This window comes from Mesocricetus auratus, unplaced genomic scaffold (assembly GCF_017639785.1).
Source record: "Mesocricetus auratus isolate SY011 unplaced genomic scaffold, BCM_Maur_2.0 Super-Scaffold_100006, whole genome shotgun sequence".
Taxonomy (NCBI): Eukaryota; Metazoa; Chordata; class Mammalia; order Rodentia; family Cricetidae; genus Mesocricetus; species Mesocricetus auratus.
In genome coordinates this window covers 50795058-50821200 of record NW_024429190.1, presented here as the reverse complement: position 1 = coordinate 50821200, position 26143 = coordinate 50795058, and the positions used below count along the sequence as shown (strand labels likewise).

The window sequence follows — 26143 nt, the reverse complement described above, 5'->3', positions numbered from 1 at the left end:
CAACATTGTCAGAAGACCAAGGCGGGAGTTCGAGAACCAGGATCTGTGCTTGCTCTGGAGACTAGGGCAGCAGCCTTTTTGAACTTTAAGCACATTTAGTAATGTCTCAGGCGTCTGCTGAGAAAGCCCCTGCCTTCAGCCATTTGTAATAAACAAATTCCCAGACAAGAGCTTGACCTTTGCACAATGTAAAGTATTTGCTGACAAGAACTTCTGAGCAGTCGTGGTGGTCTGTCTTACTCTCTTATGGATAGTCTGTGGGGGAATTGGCATCAACAGAGGGTGTCCACTTTGGACTTGTTAGTAGATGTGTGGTCGGTAATATGTAACATTGTGGAGTTGTTAACCACCTCAAAACCCATTTTATCCAGATGTGAATGTGTGCAGACTTGGGTTGGGACAGAGGCAAATAAGAATGAAGTGTAGTTAGTTCATTCCTACTCACCAGTATTTTATCACTGTCAGACGGTCCTGACTTTGTTTACATCTGGCTCAGGGGAAGTTCTTGCCACGGTAATTCGTGGCGTTTGGAATACTGCCAAACTGATAAATGCTTAAACAAAACAATATATGCTGAAATACCTTTAAAAGTCGGTCTAATGAAAAAAAAATTCAGAGTAAATAATAAAAGGAAGGAAGAAGAAAAGTTGGTGGAGTGGGAGGAGGGAGGTGGAGAAGGGTAGGAGGAAGCAGAGGGAGAGTTGGGGGAAAGGAGAGGGGAAAGAGGAAGAGTGGGAAAAGGAAGGGGAAGAGCGGTAGGAGGAAGGGGCGGGGGGGGACTGGGTAGGGGAGGAGGGAGAAGAGGAGGACTCGTCTGTGTACGCGGTTATTCACTTGTTCATTTCTGTTTGTCCAGTGCCTTATTTCATGTCCTCAAGTACAGTGTCAAACGTCTTAGGAATAGCACTTCCCTGAAAGGACAGCTGTAACGCAGAATTTCACACCAGGCCCCGAGCTGCTGTGGGATATTAACACTGTGTTTCATTTCTCCCTCCCGCATCAGGTCTCCAGAGCCGACAGTAGTGCGGGTGAGGGCTGCCCTCAGAAGCTGGCGACGGCCAGTCTGCTACGCTTCTTCCTGCTCGTGCTCATCCCCTGCATCTGCGCCCTCATCGTGCTGCTGGCCATTCTGCTCTCCTTTGTGGGTGAGTGATGCTGTCATTCAAAAGGAAGGAGGTCGAAATTACAACGAGTGGGTTTTAGGCCGTGGTTTATACTGACCTCACACTTTACTGAAAGTGTCAAGCTAGTGAGAGGATGGGCTCTGGTTTCCCTTGGGAAAACTTGGAGTTTCAGCCATGTAACCTTGTGACCCGCTATTGCTATCTCTGCCAATGATGGTTATACTGGAACCAGTTACTAGATGTAAATACCGTGAAAACTGAGGGACAGCTAGACTTGTCATTTTCCACAAGTGCTCACAGCCAAGAGGAGAGACTATCACACAGGACACACATGCTGACGGCAGAGGGATGTGCAAGGTACTCGGACACTGTACACCGCATGGGAGTTAACATCAGAACCGTTACAGTGAGGTGAACAGAAATCCAGGTTGAGGGCAGGAGCAAGTGCAGGAGCCAAGTAACTCCATGACGTGCAGAGGTAGACGTCAGAAACTGGGTAAAAACTGACAGCATTGGAATACGCAGCTAGGCGGATGCAGTCTGCATGCCCGCAGATTGCCTCTGTCACAGGGAGGGATCAGGACTTCAGTGTGTCGGTCATTGGTTTTCAAAGCTTGACGAGGAAGATCAAGGGTTACACTACGTTAGTTTTGTCTCTGACTTTGAAAATCGAGACCTTCAATGCACACTCTAAATGTCACATCAGCAGTCATATGTGCTAAGGACTCGTTCATTCGTCCATCTCAGCTTAACGAACAACAGCCCAAGTTAGAAAGGAAGTCTCTTGGGAAACACCAACAACCTGTTTGCATTGCTGCCCACCAATGCTTGGAATCAGGCTCCTTTAAATGCATATAATCGAATGAAACAGTATACAAATAACAAGATAGTGATGATCAAACTCCATCACTAAAGATTTAAACATTGTAATTTCATCAAAGCATCCCATTATTTTCTCATAAATTGGCTTAGGAAAGCCAGACATTTAGAATTGACAAGGTAAGTCAATTCTAGTATATATAAAATGTGTATTTGTTTGTGTATGTTAAGAAAATATATGATTTTTATTATAAAGTAATACTGCAATATCTTGATATCCATTGAGGACTTAGTTTAAAGGCCATTCTAAGATATCAAAACCCATAGGAGTATTTGTATACAGACAAGGTATATTCTCTGGTTACTTAAAATCAACTTTAGGTCTTTCATAATATCTAGTAAAATATGAATGTGATGTTAGTAGTTGTTCTACTGCTTAGGGAATTATGAGAAGAAAATAAAATCTATAGATGTTCAGGGCAGACACAATTTCTTTTTGCCCTAACTGCTGTCCATTTGTAGTTAGCTGAATCTGTGGATACAGAGGAAGGATTGCTTGTTTACTGTGAGAATGTTTGACACTCATTGTGATGGGCAGTGGATTATAGTTGGAGTATCCTTGTATGGAAACAGAAATCTGACCATGTTTATATTTGCAAACGATAGCAGATCTAGACACTGGACTTGTCAGGAAGAAGTAAAGGAAGGGAGACTAGCTTAGGGTTCTGGCTTTGACCGAAACAAAGGTTAACTCAAGTTTGAAATATAGTCTTAGTTGGGTACATTAAAAAAAGCAGAGATCAAGATGGATTGGATTTGAGGGTAAGAGAGGACAAGAAATCAAGGCTGATTCGTAGGTTTCTAGCTTGGTTAGCCATGTTATTTGGGGACATGTGCTCAGAGGAGTGGTTGATGCAAGCAGGTGGAGGACTCACTGGGAGATCATTTTGTACATTAGAGGTGCCAGGAGACAACTGAGTTCAGTGGAATCACAGCGCCCATGCCAATGTCTTCTGTAAATCCAGGTATGGTCAAGAAATCAAGAAATATAAGAATCCCAACATGGTGTCTTCTTGGGGACATTTAAAGAGAAATTAAAGCTATATGTGATACTTTTTTCATGGTTGTCTTTTGAATTTGCCTCCACCCATTGTCCCAGGTCTGAAGCTGAGGCATCATTGGGGATGCTGAGGGGGAGCCCAGCTGCCCTGATGGATGAGGGAGTATGAGGCATAACTGAAGAATCAGACATTTGTGAAATAGGAAGAGAAAACATACTTAGTTAAAATCTGAGGACAAGGTTCAGATAAAGAAAACTGGGCATGAAGAGATAGAGGAAGGATGGCCAGTGAAGAAAGGAAGAGATCTGGTAACTGTGAGTTTCTCAGATGTTGGGGAAACTGAGAGACAAGTACTGGCTAGGGAGTGGCCAAGCAGGAGGACGGAAGAAGGGCCTAGTCCAGGAGGGTAGAAGATTGACTCATGGAGTCATCAGTGGCCATTTCTTCTGTGGCCAGCTGCAGGCTAAGGCCAGTCAATAGCTCTTAGCCTCATTACTGCCACATCCTTCCAAGATCAACTCCCAACAGACTTTGCCAGAGCCCCTGTGTGGCTGTTGTGTTTGCATTTTGTCCAGATTGGTAGTTTTCATCTCTGGGCACATCTGTGATCTCCTAGGCACTATCACTGTTAGGACTCTTTCTCATCATACCATGAATGACTCACATCACCAAAGAATATGTCCTTGCATTCTCGGGGGTCCCATGCTCACAGAAATTTAAGCACATTTGAGAGCCTCCATGCTTGGTAACTGCAGGAGTTCGTGCTACTGAAGCAGGGCTGGTTACTTTTGTTTCATCTTTATTAGTTCTTTGAGAATGTTATACAATATATTTTAATCACATTCACTCTTCCCCCAACTCCTCTTAGATCCACTCCTCTTTCCCTACCCATACAAATTTATCTCCTCTGTCTCTGTCTCTCTATCTCTCTTTCTCTGTCTCTTTCAAATACCCATCAAGTCCAGTTTGTGTTGTCCATTGTGCATGTATTCTTAGATCTGTAGCTTTCCACTGAATCTTGGTTGACTTACCAGGGGCTTACAATCTTAAAGAAAAATGACTGTCTCTCTCACAGCAGTTATCATTTGCTAATAGTTTCTTAGCTAGGGCTGGGACTTCATGCCCACCTCCTCTTCCTATGTTGGGATTTGGTCTGACTTGAAATTGCCTAGGTCTTTGTATACCATCACAACTGTTGTGCATTCATATATGCAGTTGCTCTGTTGACTTATAGTCACCATTTTGGGCTCTTGTGATCTTTCTTCTCATTATTCAACAATGATCCTTGAGAATGTGAATAAATGCACCATCATTTTTGGTGGTTGAATAATATTTTGTTGTATGAATATTACAATGTTTGTGCATTGACTAATAGATGAACGTTTGAATTACTTTCATCTTTTGGCCTTTAATTTACCTGACATCCTGTTGTGAATATTCATGTGTAAGTTTTTGTGGGTATAAACATTTTCATTTCTCTTATGCATATACCAGACGGATTTTATATGCTTATGTGTGACATTGTGGAAGCTATTAATTTGTATCCAGCCCTGAATCATATCTTGCTTGTGCACTGGAAACTTCTACAAAGTAGGAGTCTTCTTACACATCTTCAAAAGTGTTTTTCTATGTTCTGCACAGGATGAAGCAATATCTTCCCCTATAAACATTTCATATTTTGTAGCTGAGATGTATGTTGTTGTAATATCCATCAAAGCCACTTTATACCTTTGCTACTAAACTCTCATTAAGTCCTGCTTACTTTAGAGAGGTTCTAATTGTCGGGGAGATAATTCCATGCTTTTCCAACTCTTGGCTGTTGCTCATGTGTCCACGAGGACTGCTCAGGGATCCTGGGATATAGGGTGTGCTATCTGTTTCCAATCTTTCTCATTCTGACTCATTTGGTACAAGCATGGTAAAAAGACTTCTGAGGGGAGAGTTGTCCTTTGTAGGCAATGTATTTGAGCAGTGGCATTCAGAGTCTCACACAACAATTAACAGGAGCTGAGGAGGTGAGTGTTAAAGGTTTGCATCTCTAAGCTTATCAGAAGCTTGAATTGTCCATGTGGTCCCCAAGGTGTAGATACAAAATAAAGATTTGGGATTTGGGATTTTGGAAGAAATGTAAAAAGTTCGTGATAGCTGGGATTTTATTTCCTTGGTGACTGTGCAGTCTTGTTGAGCAATATGACACAGAAGGAAGGATTTGCCTTTGAGAGATGAAATCACTTATTTATGAAAACTAAAGGCAGAGCTGGAGATACTCAGCAGTTAAGAACACATGATGCCCTTGCCCGGGACTTGAGTTTGGTTCCCAGCGCCCATACCAGGCAGCTCATAACACGAGTAACTCTAGCTCCAGAGAGTTGGACATGCTCTTCAGGCCTCTTGATCATGGGTCACATAACTGCCATGTATCTCCATATTTCCTACAGTTTTTGTTGCAAGCCTAGCCTTTAACATCTAAGCCATCTCTCCAGTCCACATCTCCATATTTCATACAGGCTCTGCAAGGATACTCTGTGCTGTTCAGCCCAGTCTGTTAGAGCTCATACTTTCTTTTTTTTTTATGAATTGACTACTTGAAAAATCCTTTTCTTTTTTCTTTTTTTTATATATTTATTTTTTTATTAATATTTTTTTTATTTTCCATTTTAAATTTAGATAAGAAACAAGGTTGCTTCACAAGTCAGTACGAGGTCCCTCTCCCTTTCCCTCCCCTCCTCCCGTGCCCTCCCTCCATCCCCCCCCCCCGTTATCCCCTCATTCCCCCAGGGAGGGTGAGGCCCTCCATGGGGGTGTCCATAGTCTGTCATTTCATATAGGGCAGGGCCTAGACCCTTCCCCAAGAGTTCAGGGTGAGAGTGCACCTCACATTGTTCTATGGGAGTCCAGAGACCGTGTGTATACTTGGGATGGGTACTGATCTGCTGTCGAGCTCATACTTTCACCTGGCACTGTTCAACATTCAATGCTGATTTCTGTTGTTGTTGTCTTCATTGAAGAAGAGTCTGTTCTTTGTTCATCTTTAGAACTTGGGCTGTTTTGTTGTTGTTGAGTTGCATGAGTTCCTTATATATTTTGGACACTGACCCTCTGTCAGATACAGTTTCCATCATCTTTCTGTTTTTCTTGTTGTTTCCTTTGCTATAAACAAAACTTCTTGCTTAATGTAGAACCATTATACTATTTTCACATTTATTGATAGTACTTCAGTGCCACATTGATGCCCACAATATGAAAAAAGACTAATAAATCATTAGAAACAAACTTGAGCAAGGTGACTGCCTACCTGATCATCTAATCCTATAGCGCTTTGAAGGAACTAACTGAAACAGATGGAAGTGAGTGGAAGATGTTTTATATTCACTAATTCCACTGATTAATATTGTTATAGAGACTGCACTACCCAAAGCAGTTCATAGCTTTGATTCAGTAGCTAGCCAAATTCCAGTAGGAGAACAAATCCTAAAATTCATATGGAACCTCAACATCTATATAACCAGGGCAATTTTGAGCAAAAAGACCTAAGTTAGAGGCCGTCATGTTTGCCAATTTATAAAAATGAATTTGACAGGCATAGAGATCAAAACCACATAGGCACTGGCATTACAACAGACATGGCGACCTGTAGAGCAGTCCAAGGATCAAACTCTGCTCCCTTTCTCCTACCTGTGTACCGTGACTCAGTCTTCAACAAGGGAACTGAGTGTGTATAGTGAGAATAGGATGGTCTCTAAAACAAGAAGTGTTAGGAGACCTGGGAATCCACACGGAAAGGGAATAGAACAGAACAATTTTACTGAAAAAAGTCACACCAGAATAGGTTATAGTGGAACATAAGGTTTGAAGCCATAGTACTTTTAGAAGGACTTGGAGCCGGGGCTTTTTATTGTTCACCTTGGCATTGGTGTCTTGATTGATAACCAGCCCCCCACTTTACTTCTGTGGGATGGAGGGCTGAAGTTTAGCTTCCCACTTGCTAAACCACTGCCCTGTCACTAAGCCACACTCACACCCTGTGGTTGGGGTTTTTAACACTTGTACTTGGTGCAGTGTGGAGAATGGGGTGATATGGGTTGAGTATGTGCCATGGAATCTTAATAGTCACAGGGTCTGGCTTGAACTTACTTTTAAAACTATTGTTCAAGTCAGTTTTGTTTCAACAACACCGTGATCTAAAAGTCTCACTGGAAGGATGCTGAATCTTTCTTTCCTGGGCTGTTGGAGTCTTGTACACAAAAGCCTTAAACTCACCAATATCAACAATTAATTGCTCTTGTTTTAGCTGTAGGCTTATGGAGAGGGGTCTGAGGTTACCTCTGTAGATTACTTTGTGCTATGAAAGCTCTAGATATGGCTTTCTAGGCTTTTCATATTTTGAGATGAAGAAGAATGAAAAAGCGGAGTGGTAGAGAGACAGCAGGAAATGAGATTTACATTTCCCATCCATGTCTCTTGAACTCAAAAGAAAAGTAGTCTTCAAAAGTGGCATTCATTCCCACAAGTGACTAGTTGAAATTGAGAGTGTTGAAGTAGAAACTACTTTTTTCTCTTAGCAAATTTCCTAACAGCTTATAGCTTTTATAAACATTTTGAATTAGAAGACTCTGAGCTTCTTAATTCATAACATTGGATTCTGAGCATCATTTTCAAATGAAACACTCCCCAGGTTCTTATTTACACCAGGAAGTATAAGGTTCCCGATGACCTGTCATTACCTCGTTTCTTATTGCTTATATAAATCCTCAAATTCTTTTCATAACTTTGGCTTTCTGGTACAGATTCACCAAGAGAGAGTTTTCAGACACAAGGATGTGTCTTTGGAAAGTCCTAGGACTGAAGTCAGACTATGCCTCAGGTTTTCTGAAATGATGATCAAAGGGTTTGTACTCCAAGTACAGTCTTTGGACCAAACAGCACGTCCTCCTGGGGACCCTGAACTGCAGAATGCAGTCTCAGGCCCCACACCAGCAATATCCCTTGGAGATCCCTGTGTCTCTATCTATCTTCCCTTCCCTGCAATAGATCTTCCTCTTTCTGAAGGCCAGTGGAGCTTTCTTATCAAGGCTACCAAAGTCTTTTTATCTAATATGCTGTATCTGAAGCTGATAGTTATTTGAACCAGACTTTGAAACAAGGAGCCTGTGTCTTCTCTCTGTGTTTAGTTCCTGTAAGCTCATCTTTCTCTGTTTGTCCAGTGAATGTCAAGGTGTCTGCCTTAAGCTCCGTTCTCATTTTACACTCATCCCTTTATTGGCAACATCACCCATTCCCATCACTCCATTCATCATTCATACATCCAACAAACAATTACAGCGATGGCCAGAGCAGGTTCTGGGTGTTCTTCTGGGGTTTGAGACAAACAATTCCACATGGCTGCCTTTCCTAAAGTGTAAGCATATGTGCTCTGGGAGCATGATGGAGGGGACGTTCTGTGGGAAGTCCAGCAAGGCATTCTGCAGAAGCTCTTTACATTGCTTCAGCTTGGCCCTTTTCCTTAAATATTGCCAGGGATTTAGTACCAAATACATGCAAAACAATTACAGCAAAATAAACCTCTACAGGTTGAGTTTGCATCCTCCATTATCCCTTTCATCAGCCAGGCTTGGTTAGACACTGCTATGTAACAACAACAAATCTCAAGACATTAGTAGTTTTAAAACAACATAGGCTAATTTCTCACTCAGTCTACAAGTGATCTATGGGATGTTGGTGGGGGAGTGTGTACCATTCAGGTCTTCTAGGATCTGAACTTATGGGGCAGCTATCAGGCTGAATTTTGTGGCTGTTGTGTAAAAAGTCTGGAGGTTGTTGTGGCAGGAATTAAATGCCTCTATCTAGAAGTAACACTTGTTAGTTTTGCTTGTTGCCTTGACCTTGTTGGAAGGCTGTACACAAGAGGCCAGAGACTGCAATCCCTCCATGTTTCTTACTAGAAGAAAACAGAATGAAATGTCTGATGAACAGCACTGGGAACAAGAACACTTTAACATGTATGTGAGTTTTTCCCCAGTTCCACACATGCAAAGCTTCCTCTCATGCTCTTACTGTGCTTCTGGGAGTTCTATTTGTCCTTACTGCTTTTGCCTGTCAGAGCCTAGCTTTCTCATTTAGATTGTACCATTAGCTTCAAATTCTTCTCTGTGCTTGATCCCTTTAAACATCACCTTCCCAACACAGTGGTCATTCCCATAAGACTCTTAAAAGTTCATCATCTCAACGTGGTGTGTTCAAACCTTTGACATGAGCTAGCACTCATGTCTGATCTCCACTGACTTCCAGCCTTCCCTCTAGCTAGCCATGTTTAATTTCTTTCTGCAAAGCTTGCTGTGTCTTTTGTTCTGTCTGGAAAATGTCTTGTTCCCTATAAACATCCCTCTTATTCCTCACAAAAGCTGTATTCCAACCCAGAAAATCTGTAATCCTTCTTGAAGATTTCCAAGGATGCTTTTCCCTAAGAAATACTTTCTAACTTTCTCAAATGGAATGATGACTGCTCCCTCAGTTTTAGCCAGGAGACCATCCTATGCGTATCATTTTCAAAGCACATGGTTTGTATTTTTTAGATTTCATGTTTGCTTTATTTAAGTAATCTATGCACAGTTTGATGGCAGGAACATGTTAGTAAGGCATATGCTCTCAGACAGAATTCTCAGGCATTCTGTGGTAAGCCAAGAACATGTGGAGATACATAGATTAATAGAAATGGGCTAATAATTAAGAGAGAGCTAACCAATAAGAAGCATGAGCCATCAGCCAAACAGTTTATAATTGATATAAGCCTCTGTGTGTTTATTTGGGACTAAATGGCTGTGGGACTGGGCAGGACAGAAACTTCCATCTAAATCTATCTATTGTTCAGAGTGACAGTTGTGTATTATGTGTGTGTCTGTGTCCTAACTCTGTTCTTGGGCAAGTTAGCCATCATAAAATTCAGTTGATTTCTCTGTGATACTCTTTGAGGAATGCTTAAATGGGCTTGACTCATTTCATAGACTGGTTAGACATTCAACTCAAGTGAAGGTTCTTGGCAACCAGTAGTAGTTCCTTACGACAACTATAACAAATGATCATACCCTTGGTATCTTCCAGCATGCCTCTGTTATCTTAGAGTTATGAAGGTCAGAAATCCAAATTAGGTTTCACTGTGAAAATTACTTCTGGAAGTTCTAAGGAGTAATCCATTTCATTGCCTTTTCTAATTTCTAGAAACACTGTCTAATTGAGTCTCACATTTTATGGCTGACACACACAGCTTTATGCTTAGAAGGACTACTGTGAGTATATTAGAGTCTGTTGAAAAATCCAAAATTATGCTCTAACTTTAGATCCTTAGTTTAATTGCATCTGCAGTGCCCCTTTGTCATGTAAGATATACAAAGCCACACAGTCATAGGTTCAGAGAACCAGGATGTACCCACTATAGAGGAAGCATTATCCTGCTGACTTCTGTGTTCTTTCTCATTACAAATCATTGTCATCAAGTGGGAATTATTATTAGAGCTACAGTTACTTCTTCAACCTTGTTAAATTATTTTTTGTTTTAGAGCCAAGACACTTATGAGCCATACATCCTAGATGTAATTTACTATCTACTGATAATTTAGCTTGAAAGAGCCATGGTGTTTTCACTCCAAAAGTGCGTTAAATGCTTAACCTTTAAAATCTACCCATTTTGTGATGCTGGGGAACACACTATGGTAAAAGAAAATTGAGATTTCAAACTATCTTAATAGTACTAAGAAACATTCTGTTGCTGCATAGAAATGACTAACAGCTATTGAGACATTACAATGAGGTAAGAGCTGCTTAAGTGTTCATACACAACCATCGACTAGTGAAGTCTTCAGAGCGAGCCTCTAAATTTTAGAGTGCTTCTCTTTTCCTTATTTTATGACCCTTGAGAGTTTGCCCAACTAAGGGTAGAAAGTGGCAGAGATGGGATTTTAAAAGTAAGGTGAGCAGTCTGCAGACATTATACTGTTAACTCCAGCACCATGAAGATCAGAATGGAGACAAGGATGGGTGACTTTGGGAGAATGCACTGGGTGGGTGCTCTGGGCCCCTCGTGCTCAGTGTCTCTGCACTCCTCACCATGGTCCTGGCTGAAATCATTTTGAGTATTGTTGACGTCTCATTTTTATGTTTTTGAAAAATGCTTACTAGGTGGCGACCAGCCATGTTGTGAGTGTTCAGTTTCCAGAGATACTTAAACAATTTTTTTCTAGGAAGTTCCAACTTTTAAAAGTGCACCCTTTAAGCCTCCCTCAGATCTCACCATCTGCTCCATCTTCTTCTTTTCCATCCCCCCTTCTCTTCTCCATCCCCTTCTTCCTAAATATCCTTCAGGAATGTCAACTTCAGCAACTGTCCAATATTATATTTCTCTGTATTCTGACAAATTGCTTTGCCGCACAGAGCTAAGGGACAGGAAGCTGCCTGTTAATTTTAAAGAAATGTGTTTTCCAAGTTAGTGTTTTCCACAAACACCATTGTTTCCAAGGACTTCCTAGGCCATGCAGATGCTAGTAGCATATTCACCACCATGTTGAGGTTAAAAATATAAGCAAGATTATTAATAAGACTAATGATTACAAAAATATTAAGAACAACTGTTGAAGCAGTTCATATGGCAAAGGAACCCATTTTAGTAGGATTACTCAGAGGTATAGATGTAAGGAATAGGCACATGCTGGAAATATGTTGTGGGAGCTTGCTGGCTACTCAGAGTTAGCATGGTAAGAATAATCTTAGTGGATCTTTTTTATACAACCGCATTGACAGAATATGTTATCTGAAAAATCTATGCAGAAATAAGCAAGGAAATGGAGTCATTAACATAGAAGTAAAATTGCAAGTAATGACAAAATATATGAAATTAGGGTCAATAAACTCAGATTATTAACTGATCATATTCACAGGGAGTGACATGTAAGATTCTTGAACTTTTGCAATGCATCCTATGTAATAATGAAGCTTAGATGTGCATTTTTGTGTGATCTGTGATAGTTCTGAATCATTTGAAAATTGAGAACAGCAGAATGGATGCCTTGCTTGTCCACACGAACCTGACGCTTCCTCACAGCCACTCATGGTTGAAGAGTGTGTTACCTGCATCACGAGGCTTGCTTTGTTTCCAGGTTTTATTTAGAATCCTTTGGCAGCTGAAGCTGTTGACCTTAGTTAGCCAGGGACAGCTGCTTTGCTATTTTGATTTGGAGTTAATGTTTTCCTCAGGCAGAGAAAACCTTCTTTTTCATAGACTGATGGTAAATATTGTATTTATATTTCCTTTGTGTTTAATGGTTCATGGGAATATTTAGAAAAGTGAGATCCAGTTAGATCCTTAGCTGAAAATGCTTTTTAGAAAAAGTTCTCCCTGGGAGTTGCTAAGGAAGGGCCAATATCACATTCGTTTGTTGTCATTGTCGGCTTGACTACAGTGCTGTGCTCTCAAAGCAGAGTCTCCCATCTGTGGTCTTAAAAGTTCTGCCTAAAAACAAACAAGGGAATTATCAATAGCCTTCTATTTGGTCTTTGTTTTGTTAATGTGATCAGTTAGTTAATAATCTGAGCTTATTGACTCTTATTTTATATATTTATGTTGTTTTGGTTATAGATGAAAGTAATTTACCTTTTCCATTTATTTTGTGTTACAACTGAAGTTTAATTCTTTTTTTGATTCCTATATGTTCTGTAGTAAATTAATCTAGTTATTTTTGTTTATTCCCAAATTTTATTAAACCCTTGAGACATATAAAGCTGAAAGCAAGCAGGTCTTGCTGCCTTTGGGTGGCAGGTATAACATAGAGTCATGTGGATTGTGTGTCCTAGGTCACGACCATGTGATGACGTGTGACATAGAGAGACTGAGACAGTGGGTAAAGAACACTATTGGACTCACTGTGTTTTATTTATAGTGAGACTAAGCTGGGACAGAATTGTCCCACATTCTTTGTGTTCCAGGTACAGCCATACTAGAGAAATTGAGGTTACCTTGAAAGCTGTCTGATTCATGAGAGAAGAAACAATCACTCACCACTGTCCCCATGTAGATGCTGGTCCTAGTGGCTGCTGTCTTGCTTTTTGTGTTTGCCTGGGTAGGATGATAGATGGGTAAATAGCACTAACATTTTCTTGATGTTTGCTTTTATTACGAATAAATACTTTGAGAAATGTTTAAAATATATTTGTATATATATTTTGTCTTTCAGGAACATTACACAAGGTTTATTTTAAATCAAATGACAGTGAACCTGTAGTCACTGATGATGAAGTTCAAGTTCCTGGTGTTTTCTTTGTAAATACAGTATATAATGAGAGCACAGGGGCACCCACTATGGCCCCCAACCCATCCCCTCCAGGCTGGACACCTAGAGCGCCTCCTCTCGATGGGGACCAGAGTCACAGGAATACAAGTAAGTCTGAAGTTGCTGGACACAAATGCCTTTGTGTCTGTGACAACTGATGCTCTGAAGAAGTCACACTCACAGGTCACATGGTGAGAGCCATTCATTCAGAAAGCCTAGCCAAGTGCCCTGTCCTTTAAGTCGGAAATGCCAGCAGTTCTGCAGGCAAGACTGAGACAGGATAGGAAACATTAATGAGTCAGCCTTTCTGAGCCATAGCCTATTGCAAGAGTTGCTTGCCTCATTATGATCCTTATGCTAAAGTTACTTATTTAGAACTTATCAAGTTTGTAAGTACATTCACTTACTGTGTTCTCAGGAACTTGCTGGAGAAACTCCCCATCCATACAGGAAGAAGACAGCATGACTAAAAACTTACCCCTGTTTGCTGTAGAGGTGTGACTGTGTTCTTTGTCTCTTGCCTCCATCTTTTATTAGTGGTGACAGTTACTTGACAACTTGGTGCCTGAAAACAATCACACCTTCAGGAAAATGGCGAGTGCTGAATGCCTGCTGGGTGAATTTCAAGGGAGGAGTTTATTAGTATTTCCAGAAAAAGCTGGGCCAGACAGAAAAGAGAACAGTGGAGACATACTCTGGAATGTGACTTGGTCCCTAGACAGCCCAGAGACCTTCCATAAAGTTACTCCACTTCCAGAAGGCCTAGTTGGATGAGTCTGTGTGCAAAGGCCTTCTCAAAAATACAAGAAGTATGAAGCCTCTTTCTGAAGTTGTTCTGCCTCTTGTTTTTTTCTTTTTTTATTCCCTAAAGCAAGGTGATGTAATTCAGAATGATATAAAACCAACCCATTCCTAATCACATTGCTACCTCTCTCACCATGACACCCACAAGAGGAAATCACATCCTAGTCTGGGCCAGTGTGTTTATTTTCATTCTGAACTAGGAAGGGAACGCTTAAGTTGACTTTTAGTTATCAAAGTGTGGATTTGCGAGCACTTGAGAAAAAGCAGAATTATTTTGTTACTCCAAATTCTAAGAAGACAGACTGCTTCGATTTCACCATTTCACAGTGTACCCACAGGTAGTTACCCATCTTTTACTCTGTTCACCAGCAGTCCAGATGCAGGCCTGCTTACGACCCCACAGCAACATTGCAAAGCAGAATTACGCCACGTTGAAATTATTTTCCTTGGGAGTTTAATTTTGAGGTACTATATTTTGCTCAAGCACTTTATTACTCCCATCAGAAGTGTTTTCCATCAGAAGTGAAGAATCCATTTACATAAAAACAGCTCAGTTAATGTGGTCTCAATTACAGCCGCTGTTCTGCTCCTCTATGTGGATTTGTCTGTAGTTTCAAAGTCCTGTCATTCATTAAGATTAAAATAAGTTTGATGAGCATATACATTGGAGAATACAAAACAAAACAAAACAAAATAGCAACAGCAAAAAACAAAACACAGGGTGCTTGCTGTTCAGTTTGGGATTTTGGTAGAAATCTGACATTTTCTCTTCCCCTGGCTGGATACGATCTTGTTTTGACATGTAGATGAAATCCAGGTGAAATTACAATGATTAAATGAATAGACACTGAAGCCTTTCACACTTTGTCCATCTGTGTTGCTCGTGGGCTTTACTGCGAGCTACTGGACATGGAAATTCCCAATATGCTGTCAACATTAACTGGAGCCATTGGTCACCAGGAGCTTCTGTTTCCAAACACTCTAATGAAAGTGCCAGTCTAAGCTTGTGGAGGGTTTGATGGTTTTTCAAGGCATATTTAGATGTGAGCCCCATAATGAATGGATGAGAGTCAGAGGATGGGTAAGCACACACTTCAATTTTTAAGGCATAAGATCAAATTGACATGTCTAGCATCATTTGCTTGGTAATAGGTGTCTGTGATGTCTCGGATCTCAAGACTCCTGAGCTAGTGCTCTCCGATGTTTCCTGATAGAATTTTCTTGTTTCTTTTATAGTGTTAAGAGCATTACTGCACATATCTCAGGCTCTGGGAGATTAGAACAAGTCATCTACTTTTGGCTTCTTTTGTTTTCTTTTGGTTTTATTGATGGATAGCCATGGTATTCTGATACAAAAGCAATGACTTCAATGAATAGGTGAAGTATATTCACTGAAAATGTGAACATAGGATTTGTCACTCTTTTTAGTGGCATCTGATCACACTTCTGCTACTTGATCTTGTTTAACCAACTTTAAAGTGACAATTAGTGTCTTCTTTTTATAATACCATCTCGCAGGAAAATTGTTTTTCTTTTTCCCTGTTTTTTTTTTCAGTTCTCCAATTAAGAGATTTAAAATTTTTTTCTGGCATATGTAAAAGCTATTTAAGTGTACTTTGGTCCCAAAATGTCATAACCAGACATTCTACCTGGATTATTTGGCCAGCTCTTGTCCATAGGTAGTCAGAAATAGTCTTGCTTCAAGACACTTCTTCGTGGGGATCCTCGTATCATGCCAAAGATGAGAATTCAGTTACAAAGTGTTGACTAGAGTGTACCTTGTAACTGTGCTTCACTAAGTGGCACCCCGCCTTTCTGTGTGTGAGGTGCTGTGATGTGATAGGCTGTACCTCTGGGGTTTCCTTGCCATCTCTGTGAACTCCAAGGGCAATATAGAGAAGGAAGTGACCCACCATAAACTTTAATGCTGTATTTCAGCATGAGGTTTTTCTAGGTTACATGCAATATCTGGGTTTCAATTTATAACGTTTTCTCTTTACATATGTTATAAATATTTAAACACGTGTTGAAGGAAAGGGAAAACTGGCTAACAAGAAAGCTGGGATCACAGACGTCATGGTTTACCCTAAAGTAGCCTATGTGCCCTGGTCAAGTGTTCGAAGGTGGATTGATGCCCTGAGAACTTGAAGTGTTCTGTCCTTTTCTCAGATCTCTGGTAGCTAAGCCACTAGATGTTCTATTTCAGATAAGAGCACGTCTTCCTTTTCACTCATTCCCTTCTTAAAAACAACGGCTTTTGCAAAGCAAAACTGAAGGAAAAGGACATAAAAGTGGCATAGGAACTTGGTGGGGGGAACAGTGGGGTACAAAAACACATAAGAGAGGGAGGAGCGATGTCTATGAGCAGAATACATTCTATACAAGGATAGAGTTGTCAAATAATAAATCAGTAAAGAAAGTAACTATTCCTGAGGTGTCATAAACACAGTAAGTCCACCTTTTCAACATGTATGATTCAGCAGTTTTTAATGTATTCATAAAATTTATAAAGTTATGCAATTATTACTACATACTAATTTTACTTTTTTCCTGCAAAAAGGCTGTATCTGTTGCTCTGTGTTCCCTTTCAATGCAATCCCTAGCCTAAACTAATCTAATTATGTCTCCATGGATTTGTTCATTTTGAAATCTGCAGGTGGTCTAGCCTGAGGCCCATGACCTGCATCTGGCCAAAGATAGTTATGAATGTGCCTGAAAATTGACAGCCATCTCTGCAGCTCCCCAAGTTAGCATTTTATGAAATGCTTTTTGTAGTTCAGTTGTGTGAACTTTGTAGATGACAACATGGTGTCTCAATGTTAAAAAGTTGGGCACATGTGGGATGATATCAGGCCACACAGGTTTCTTTTAATATGCTTTCAGGGAGCATCCATATCAGGTATGATGACATCATATTCTATCAAACGGATATGTAACGTTTTATTTGCCTATCTACCTTCCACTAATAGGTATCTGAGACGCTCCCATCTTCTTAGTGCTCTTGAATTATATACTGCTGTGATTATTTGTGGTATGGACATGTGTTTCCAATTTTCTTTGGATAATAAGGGGAGTGGAAATGTGTTATTTCTCTAGTTCCTTAATTGTTGACTGTCTAGTTGTTCCATCCACTAAGAAGAGTGAGTGGGTACTGAAGACTCCAACTATAATCATCATCATCATCATCATTATCTTCCTCATCCTCATCACACCATCTTGCTCTTGGTTATTTTCTTGAATATTTCTTGGGCCTTGGGCTTGGGGTATATTTGAGTGATCTAAGAATTCCATGTAAAATTTTCTTAATTGTATGTTTTCCTTTAAGGGGTTATAAAATAATTTAAGCTTTTTCTAGATCACTTGGCAACTGAACTTATAACAGTTACCACCATAGAGTTTTTTTGTTTTGTTTTGTTTTAAGATTCTACACATGATTACATCACTGCTTACTTATACTGCTATTTGTGGTGATATATTATTTATGATTTATTAAAGCTTGCCTGAGGATTCAGAAAAAAATCAGTCTCAAGCTACAGAGATCAGACAGTGGTGATACACACCTTTAATCTTAGCATCCAGAAGCTAGCAGGTGGTGATACACACCTTTAATCCTAGGACTCAGGATTAAGAAGTAGATGGATCTCTGTGATCCGTTTCTACTCAAGATTGATCCAGTCCTAGAGAGAAACAGCCCACATGAATATGATCTCAGTACCTGGGATCACATGCCTTTAATCCCAGCATTGACAAGGTATATAAGACAGGAGCAAGGCCTCCGTATCAAGCGTTCATTTTCCAGCCACATTAACGATGGAAGACATTGAAGTCTCAGGATTCTCCAGCCACACTGAGGCTTGGTGGGAGCTCATGGAGACAGGACCAGCCCTTTCAGTCTGAGTTGGAGTAAGAGCTAGTGACCAGCAGCTTTGTTTTTTCTGATCTTTAGCTTGAAGTTTGAGGCCAAATATCTGTTTCTGGGTCTTTTATTTTATTTTTTTTGAGTTACAGTTTAATCATCCAATAGCTATAAGAAAGGAATGAAGCACATTGATTTTCTTCCTTTCAAAGACTAAAGTACAAGTGTTTGAAGGGTGCCTTTGTAGTAGCTCAATAGAGAAAACTGGCCACATAGCCACTTGGCCAGGATCAGCATGGTATAAGCTTCCTGAATACGTAACTTATGTTACAACAGCCAAATTTGTAATCGGATTGTTTTAGCATAACAATGAACATATTAATTAATTATTAATTAATTTAAATTTTATTAGAATTGTTTATATTTCCTTTATAATATCCAGGGGTTTATATCTACTTATATATGTGCTCATAATACTTTCTTTCTTAACTTTTTATGGTAAGAACTCCTTTGTTAACCTGGTAAAGGCAAATGCTTTTCTGGAGTAATACTTTTGTCCTAAAGTAAATTATGCAGAATTAAAATTACAAGAATTATATTAAAATGCAGTTTCTAAAGTGTTAGAAATGTAAAACATCCATTAAATAGTCAAATGTCAGCTTACTTATTAATGTATTAAATAGTGAGGTCTAGTAACTGGTTAGGAGCTATAATTTTCTAACAGGGATAAACATAAATGTTTATTTGTTAATATCTATGATTTATGCATTTTCTTCTATATTTGTTGCCCATGTTGGTAATTTAATTACCCCAATATTTCCAGAGACTGTAGGACAGAGATGTTACTTTGCTCTTATACAGGTATGTAGACAGCCTGAATCCTTTGTCAGATTCTTAAAGTCTGCATTCTGATGAAGGTGGCTTGATATTAGAAGAAAACAATTTGCTGGTGCATAGCAGGATCTTGTCTCTTTAGGTCTTTGCATTACCTACAGTGAAGCTGATATCGTCATGATGCATGAACATCTGCCCTTATGTGTTCTGCTGGGTACCAGTGTTGCACCCAAATGACCATGCCCAGTTTTGACCCTCTTCTATATATTAAATTAAATTATCCAGGCTAAAAACACAGTTAGGAGATTTAGATGTGACTAATATAAGCATCTAAATATGAACAAGTGAATTGCACAGTAATTGTTGCATGCTTGCTGTTGAATACCAGGTTTCTGGACAGCGACTGGGGGAGAAGGAAATGCTTCCATGCTCTCCTTACGCCATCGTTAGATGCTTTCCCTGTACCACACTAGGTTCCCCCCAGGACAGCCAACTTAATCTGATGTGTAGAGCTGGGGCTTTGCAAGAGGTAATGGAACAGTGTCCACATCATTCTTTTAATGTTGTTATTATTATTTCTGGGATTGTCTTCCAACCCTTTCTCCTAAGCAAATCCTGATAAATCCCATGTAGCATGTACCCCTAAAGATAATGTTCCCATAGCAGGTTGAGCCAGATTAGTCATGCTAAAAAGGTTTGTGGCTCGAAACTTTCCTCTCCAAATCCATTATCACTTCCTCTTTTGGAAGAACAGCCCAATACCCTTGATCCAACTAGAGGAAAAAACATGCCCAGTAGCACATTGATATCAGCAGTGTGAAAACAATCCTGGCCAAACTCAAGGCTGGAAGTGATCCTTCAGAAACCAAAGGCTCAGATAACAAGTGAAAATTCAACCCACGCTGAGTGATCTCCTTACTATGTGGTTCTGAAAGAAAATTGATACTGTGCATGTTTTTTTTTCCTGAAAAATCCAATTGGCTAGCTGTCTTGGGTATTTGGGATTTGTGCAATTTTGTACTCAGAGTGAAAAGTCTCATCAGTGTGAGTCTGTTTGCTGTTACTTTTGTCTTTGGAGAATAAGCCTTTTCGCATAGTTGTAGTTGAAATGATTATGGTCATGAGTTTTCCAACCCCAAAGCTTTCTATCTGTCCGTGTTTGATGCAAACTATTCTTGTGCTTTTTTGTTAGCACGAATCATTCCTTTGCCTTGCTACTCTGAATAATTTACCTGATATTTGCAAGTGGTGTTTGAGTGGACTAGACTTAGAACACTTGTTTATAGTCATGCTAAGGTGTGAAGACCTCTTCTGATGCCTGGGTCTACTTCCAAGTTTCATGAGCTATTTCAATTTCACAGTATTTGGCTTAACATTGTGTGACGCAATTATTTATCTGCAGTTGTTTGCTGGGCACTAGCTCTGGGTTGTCTCCGTGGACCATAAAGTTAAGTATGATAGAAATCCCATCCATCCAGACAGTGCCTGGCAACTGCCTTGATCCCTGAAGGTATGATTTATAGTCTGAGAAAGAAAATGAAAAATTACACAGAGGTTCAAAGAAGGAAAAAATGTGATCCACTTTAATTCACTAAAAATAATATTACTATCTTATATAATTTTAATGCTATAATAAATACCCCATTTCCTCAAGATTAAGTTTTAGTCACAAATATAAAAATATATTTTAGTTTAAAAGTCTATCCATTGCTTCCATATTTAATTTCATCAAACATATTCTTTTTTATCATGGACTTTCCTGTGTTTGTCTTTATTGTCGGGTCTCTGTGAGGGTTTCTGTAATAATTAATTTTATATTGTAGTACTTTCTACATGGCCTACTGTTAGCCACTGTTACAAAAACTGTTGGCTAAAATAATTGGTGCCTATGAGTTTTCATAAGGTATCTCCCAAATAGGTTTTGAAAGTTCACATCCAGGAGAAATAAATACTTCAGATTCATTTCACCCCAAACCAAATTCATTATGGCTTGCAGGCTCCATACTTTTTCTACTGAAATTTGAATTTTCCAACAAACCATTATATCAGTAAATTTAAAAATTTATAATGTGTGTGTCTTCAAACAATTGAACAGGCATTTTACTTTCCAGCTATAACAAATAGGAAGCCAATCTTGTATACGTGGAAATGTTATCACCTTAGGAAGGTGGGGAGGTAGCACTTCACACTTCTTCCCTTAGAATTCATTCTCCACTCGTGTATTGAGGAGCCAAATGCAGGTATCTCACATTGCTTTAGTTAGAGTTTATACATTTGCCCTGGAGAACGTCCTCCAGGCTATTCATTATCAGGACACTGATGTTTGATAAGCTGATGGCTGTTGAATCACAGCAATTATGTTATTTTATAATGTGTTCTTTGGTATTGGTGGGAATTTGAAAATTATTTCCGTAGGAAGGTTTCTGTGAAAAAGAAATGGAAGTCTGAAATCTAAAGCTCTCACTTACTCTGGGTTTAGGGAGTGGCCAAGTGCTCCTGTCCTTGCCCATCATGCACAGCAGTGAAGTAGGTAAGCCTGGGGGTATGTAAGCACCATCAACCTCCATGAAGACTTTAGACTACAGGTGTCAGTAATATCTTGTCCAGACAGTAGTCAGGATTCTGGGGTCCTATTAAGAACAATCAGAGCTGTTATTTTTTTATCATATGGCCCGAACAGATTTTCAGTTTTGTTCAACTCTGGAACCATGAGATAAAGATAAGTATCCTCCCACCCCCACACTGTTTTTGCCCACTGTTATGATCACAGCAATGTAAAAGTAACTAATACCTATGTATTCTAAAAATACTAGAGATTAAAAAATTCCTGTTGGACATTTATCATGTCTTCCCTTATGATCGTCCCTTACAGATTCCAAACAGAAATGCACACTAGCTAGTCTTCAGTATGATTACATTTTCAGATGTAAGGGATTCTAAGTCGGTGGGGTATCTGAAACAGGCGTCAATGAGGAAGCAATGTGCAGTTAGTATCATTAGACTCTAGTACAGTAGACTGCCTATGGAATTCTCCTGCCTCCTCTCATCTTTCTGTTGTTGAAATCCAGCTTTAATCCATGGTGCTCTGATAAGATACAGAGGGTTATTTCAAATCTTTTTGTGTGTCTGTTGAGACTTGCTTTGTGACCGAGCATGTGATCAATTTTGGAGAAGATTCCAGAAGAAGATATATTCTTTTGTGTTCGGGTGAAATGTTTTGTAGATATCTGTTAGGTCCATTTGAGTCACAACATCTGTTAGTTCTGTTATTTCTGTGTTTAGTTTCCGTCTGAATGACCTGTCCATTGGAGAAAGCAGGGTGTTAAAGTTTCCCACTATTATGGTGTGTGGTTCTTTGTGTGGTTTAAGCTTCAGTAATGTTTCTTTTACAGATAGGGGTGCCCTTACATTTTGGGCAGGGATGTTCAGAATTGAGATATCATCTCTCACGTTAATTTTCTGAGGACACAAAATCCTTTCAAATTGGCTGGTCTCAGAAGTGACTCTGACAGAATGCTCCCTTTTGTGTAAGTTATCGGATGTAGAGAATGACCTTCATCATTCCATTCAATTGCTATATTTCTGACCTGGGCTGACTTTGCCATACAGCCAGAAATAGATTCTAAGCCCTGCCATCTAATTGGTTCATATGTGAGGACTTGCAGCCCATTTCCCCCTCAATGAAAGTCCTGCAGCTTTCATATGAAAAGCTATTGTTACATTATCTGGGTCTCTTTTTGACAGGTAGTATTTATTTTTTAGGAGAACATGTGCAAGCCATGTTTTAACAATTTTCAAAAACATAAAACACATTACTAGTGCCTGTACTCACAACGCTGTAAATAGATCTGCATTCATTTTTCCCATCTAACTGAAATTTTATGCCCTTTAAAACCAACATCTCCTAGTAATCCCCTCTTCTCATTTCAGTCCCTGGTGACAATAATATTACTTTGGTTTTTAAAAATATTGAAAAGAATTATTATATTTCACATATAAAAATGGTTTGTCTGAGTGTATGACTGTGTACCATGTGTGTGCCTAGTGCCCAGGAGGCCAGTGAGATATTCTAGAACATAAACTACACACATAAGTGTTAGCCACCATGTGGATGCTTGGAATCAAATCTGATCCTTTGTAAGAGGAGACAATGCTCTTAACCTCCAAGCCATCTCTCCAGTCCTAATACGAATCTGTTCTTAATAGTTTAACAATTTAAATTCCACATATATGTGAAATCATAAGTTTGTTTTCTTTTTTTGGTTGGCTTTTTTCACTTAGCGCAGTGTTCTCCAGGTTCATCCAGGTTGCTGCAGATGACAGAGTTTCTTCTCTGAGTTTGAACCCATATCTTCAAACATGTTAGACAAGCACTCCTCCTTCCCTCAAGTTACTTATTACCAGATATTTTGCCACAGAAAAAAGAAAAGTAACTAATACTGATGTTTTAAGAGACCGATGTTTCCCAGTGTCAGAAGTGGCCTCTTTCTCAAACCCAGAGCAGTGAGTTTTTACCTGAGACCAAGAGTTTACAGAGTCTCCTCCTGTTGTTACTTAGACCTATCTTTCACACATCCATCATCCATCAGGCACTCTGTAGCGCTATACAGTACGGTGTTTATCACTTCATATTTCTCTCACCTTAGAAGTTGGTTGGAATAGCCTTCTTCTTCCCTCTACCATGGTGAGGTCCCTTGCTAGCAATGAAAATGGCAAAGGATCACAGTGTAGTTTTTTAGAGAGAGGAAAGAGAGGCTCCCCTTTCAGCTATAGGGCTACCGCCCAGAGGGTAGTTAAAGGCAAACATAGATTTTAGGAAGGAAAAACCTCAGGCACTGTCAAGACATCTAGGGGACAGGTTATTGAAAACAGTAGCAGCAATGTTAGTCAGCAGCATCAAGACCATGGCGTCTCAGATATAATGGCTGTCTACAGCTACTTCCCTATCATTCAATAAAAAGTCTTTTGAAGCCAAGAGTTTGTCCAGTTTCGTCTCATCGAACAACTATCAGGTGAACCCCAGTGACATTCTAGTGAAAAATTTGTTACTTTGATGTGGGAGGGTAATGGGAATAAATTCCTAACCAATTTATAGTCGGTTGACTTCCATTTCTTTCCCATTCAGTGGAAGCTCTACTTTGAGTTTGGGACTTTAATGTTTTCGTGGTCTGGAAGAATGATACTATGTTTTCCTGTGATTCTTGAGAATTGCAAAGCCTCAACTCCCAGTCAGCCACCTGATCACGCGGCAAACACCTGATGCCTGCTCCACACTGCTACATTACACACAATGAGCACATTTGACCAATTCTACTTTTGTTTTTGTACTGCCAGGGATTCCTAGGGCCCCACACATGGCAGACAAATACTCTACTACTGAACTATTCCACCGTCCTCTTTTAATATTTTCTACTTGTTACTTTGAGATTGGAAATCATTAAATTATGCAGGCTTGTCTTGAACTCATTCTATAGTCCAGGTGGGCCCTGAACTTGTGTTCCTCTGACTTCAGTTTCCTGGGTAGCTAGGGTGACAACCTGTGCCAGCAGGCCTGGCTGATATTTGCAATTTTCAATGGATTAACCAGAACCTAACTTCATGAAGTTGTGATATGCCTGTATCCATTGGTGCTATAATGAAGGTAATGATTGACATAATATGAAAAGATGCAGGAGCACTAATAGGATGCTCGTGAGATATGTTCTTTGTCTGAGTCAGGCCTCTGATGTGCCTCCTCAAGGGTAGTTTAGCTGCTATGATCAAGCCAGTGGAAAGAAAGGAATTGCTCCCTTTCAATGATCTCATAGGATGACTACAAGTCCTCGGGAAATACAAGGCGATGACAAACTTAAACGCCATAATGGGAACAATGAAGACAGTGTACAGAATGCAAAATGTTTGAATGTAAATCTAACTTCACAGAAAAACAAAGAGCTGGCTCAAGTTGCTTCTTTGGGAATTTACACTTTTGTTGTTTGAATATTTGGTTCTGGTATAATTCTTTCTTTTTAAAAATGAACTACTTAACAATTTTTAAATTTTATATACTTTGGTGTTTTGCCTGCTTGTATGTCTGGGTGAGGGTGTTTGGTCCCCTGGAACTGGAATTACAGACAGCTGTGAGCTGCTACGTGGGTGCTGGGTATTGAACCTGGGTCCGCTGGTAGAGCAGTCAGAATGCTCTTAACTACTGAGACATCTCTCCAGCCGGCTGGTATATTTCTTAGAGAAGGAATTTTACTTTTAACGTTGTCAGTTCAAGCAATAATCACAGTTTCTACAAGTATTAAGTTTATTTGTGGGGAATTTTTTTTGGTTGAAATAGGGATTACATATTTTGCAATAATAATCCTTGACTACAGCTATACAAGGGTGATTACATAAGGACAGCGTTGGTTCAAGATTAAAGAAATGGCTGCTGGACAGATGTCCTTGCAGATGTACTTTTGTGTAAGTTCGCAAGTGGCTCTTCTGCAAGACTGTGGTCCCCACAGTCTTTTTTGACGGATACTGTTGCCAGATATTAATGCATGGGAGCTCTTCCAGCAAAACATCCCAGATGAATTAATTACATAACTAATTGTTATGGCTGATACAGAGATTCCATTGGATTCTGACTATGAATAGTCGCAGGTTCATTCTCAGGAAGAATAGATTGGTTGTGGGTGTGCATCTCTTCCTGGTGGGGTGTGTATTTGGTTCCCTCTGGGCATCAGGATCACGGACGGGTGTCTCATCCTTACTTTATATTTGTATTCAGGGACTTTGTTCTTGCCATTTTATTCGTAGTTGGAGAAGTGCCTGGCATGCACTAGGAATACAAGAGGGGTTTGTCATGTGAGGAGAGACACCCCTGTGGAAGTCACCCGTGGAGCATGGGGTTCTGCAGAATTGGTATACGTTAGGTGAGAAGATGCTTGGGCTAGGAGACAAGGGCTGGTGGAATGGGGCTTGAGTCTGCCGTGAGGTAGATCGACTCAGAGGCCGGCATTGCCATTTGCCAGCCCTGTGGGCTGTCGGGGAAACGGCCCCCTTGTTTCCTCAGCTGCGAATCAGAGATCACGAGTTGTAGGCAGAGCAAATGAAGTGATGCCTGAGAATGGGCTGTGGACAATGCTGGAAGGACCGTGGTGGCTCAGTCAATATTGAGCACAAAAATACACAGAGGAGAAGGCAAGAATGCTCACAACACACAAAGGACTGAAGACCATACAGGAAATAGCATCAAAATTAACGACAGACTTTATGAGAGGAGCTAAAGGAAACTTCAGATAGAAGGCCAATCCTGCTATGGCTCTCTCCTCAAACCTCTGAGCTGGACTGTGTACA

At 40.0% G+C, this 26143-nt stretch overlaps 1 protein-coding gene across 3 annotated transcripts in view; it reads left to right on the top strand.

The window, feature by feature from the left end:
* The window catches only part of Corin (corin, serine peptidase), a 196819-nt gene that overhangs the window by 38137 nt on the left and 132539 nt on the right, over positions 1-26143 (top strand). For all 3 annotated transcript variants that reach the window (XM_040747170.1, XM_040747169.1, XM_021233383.2), the window contains exons 2-3: positions 1004-1145; positions 13225-13428. In XM_040747170.1, coding sequence (XP_040603104.1) covers positions 1004-1145; positions 13225-13428 — 346 coding nt within the window. The remainder of the gene's footprint in view (positions 1-1003; positions 1146-13224; positions 13429-26143) is intronic.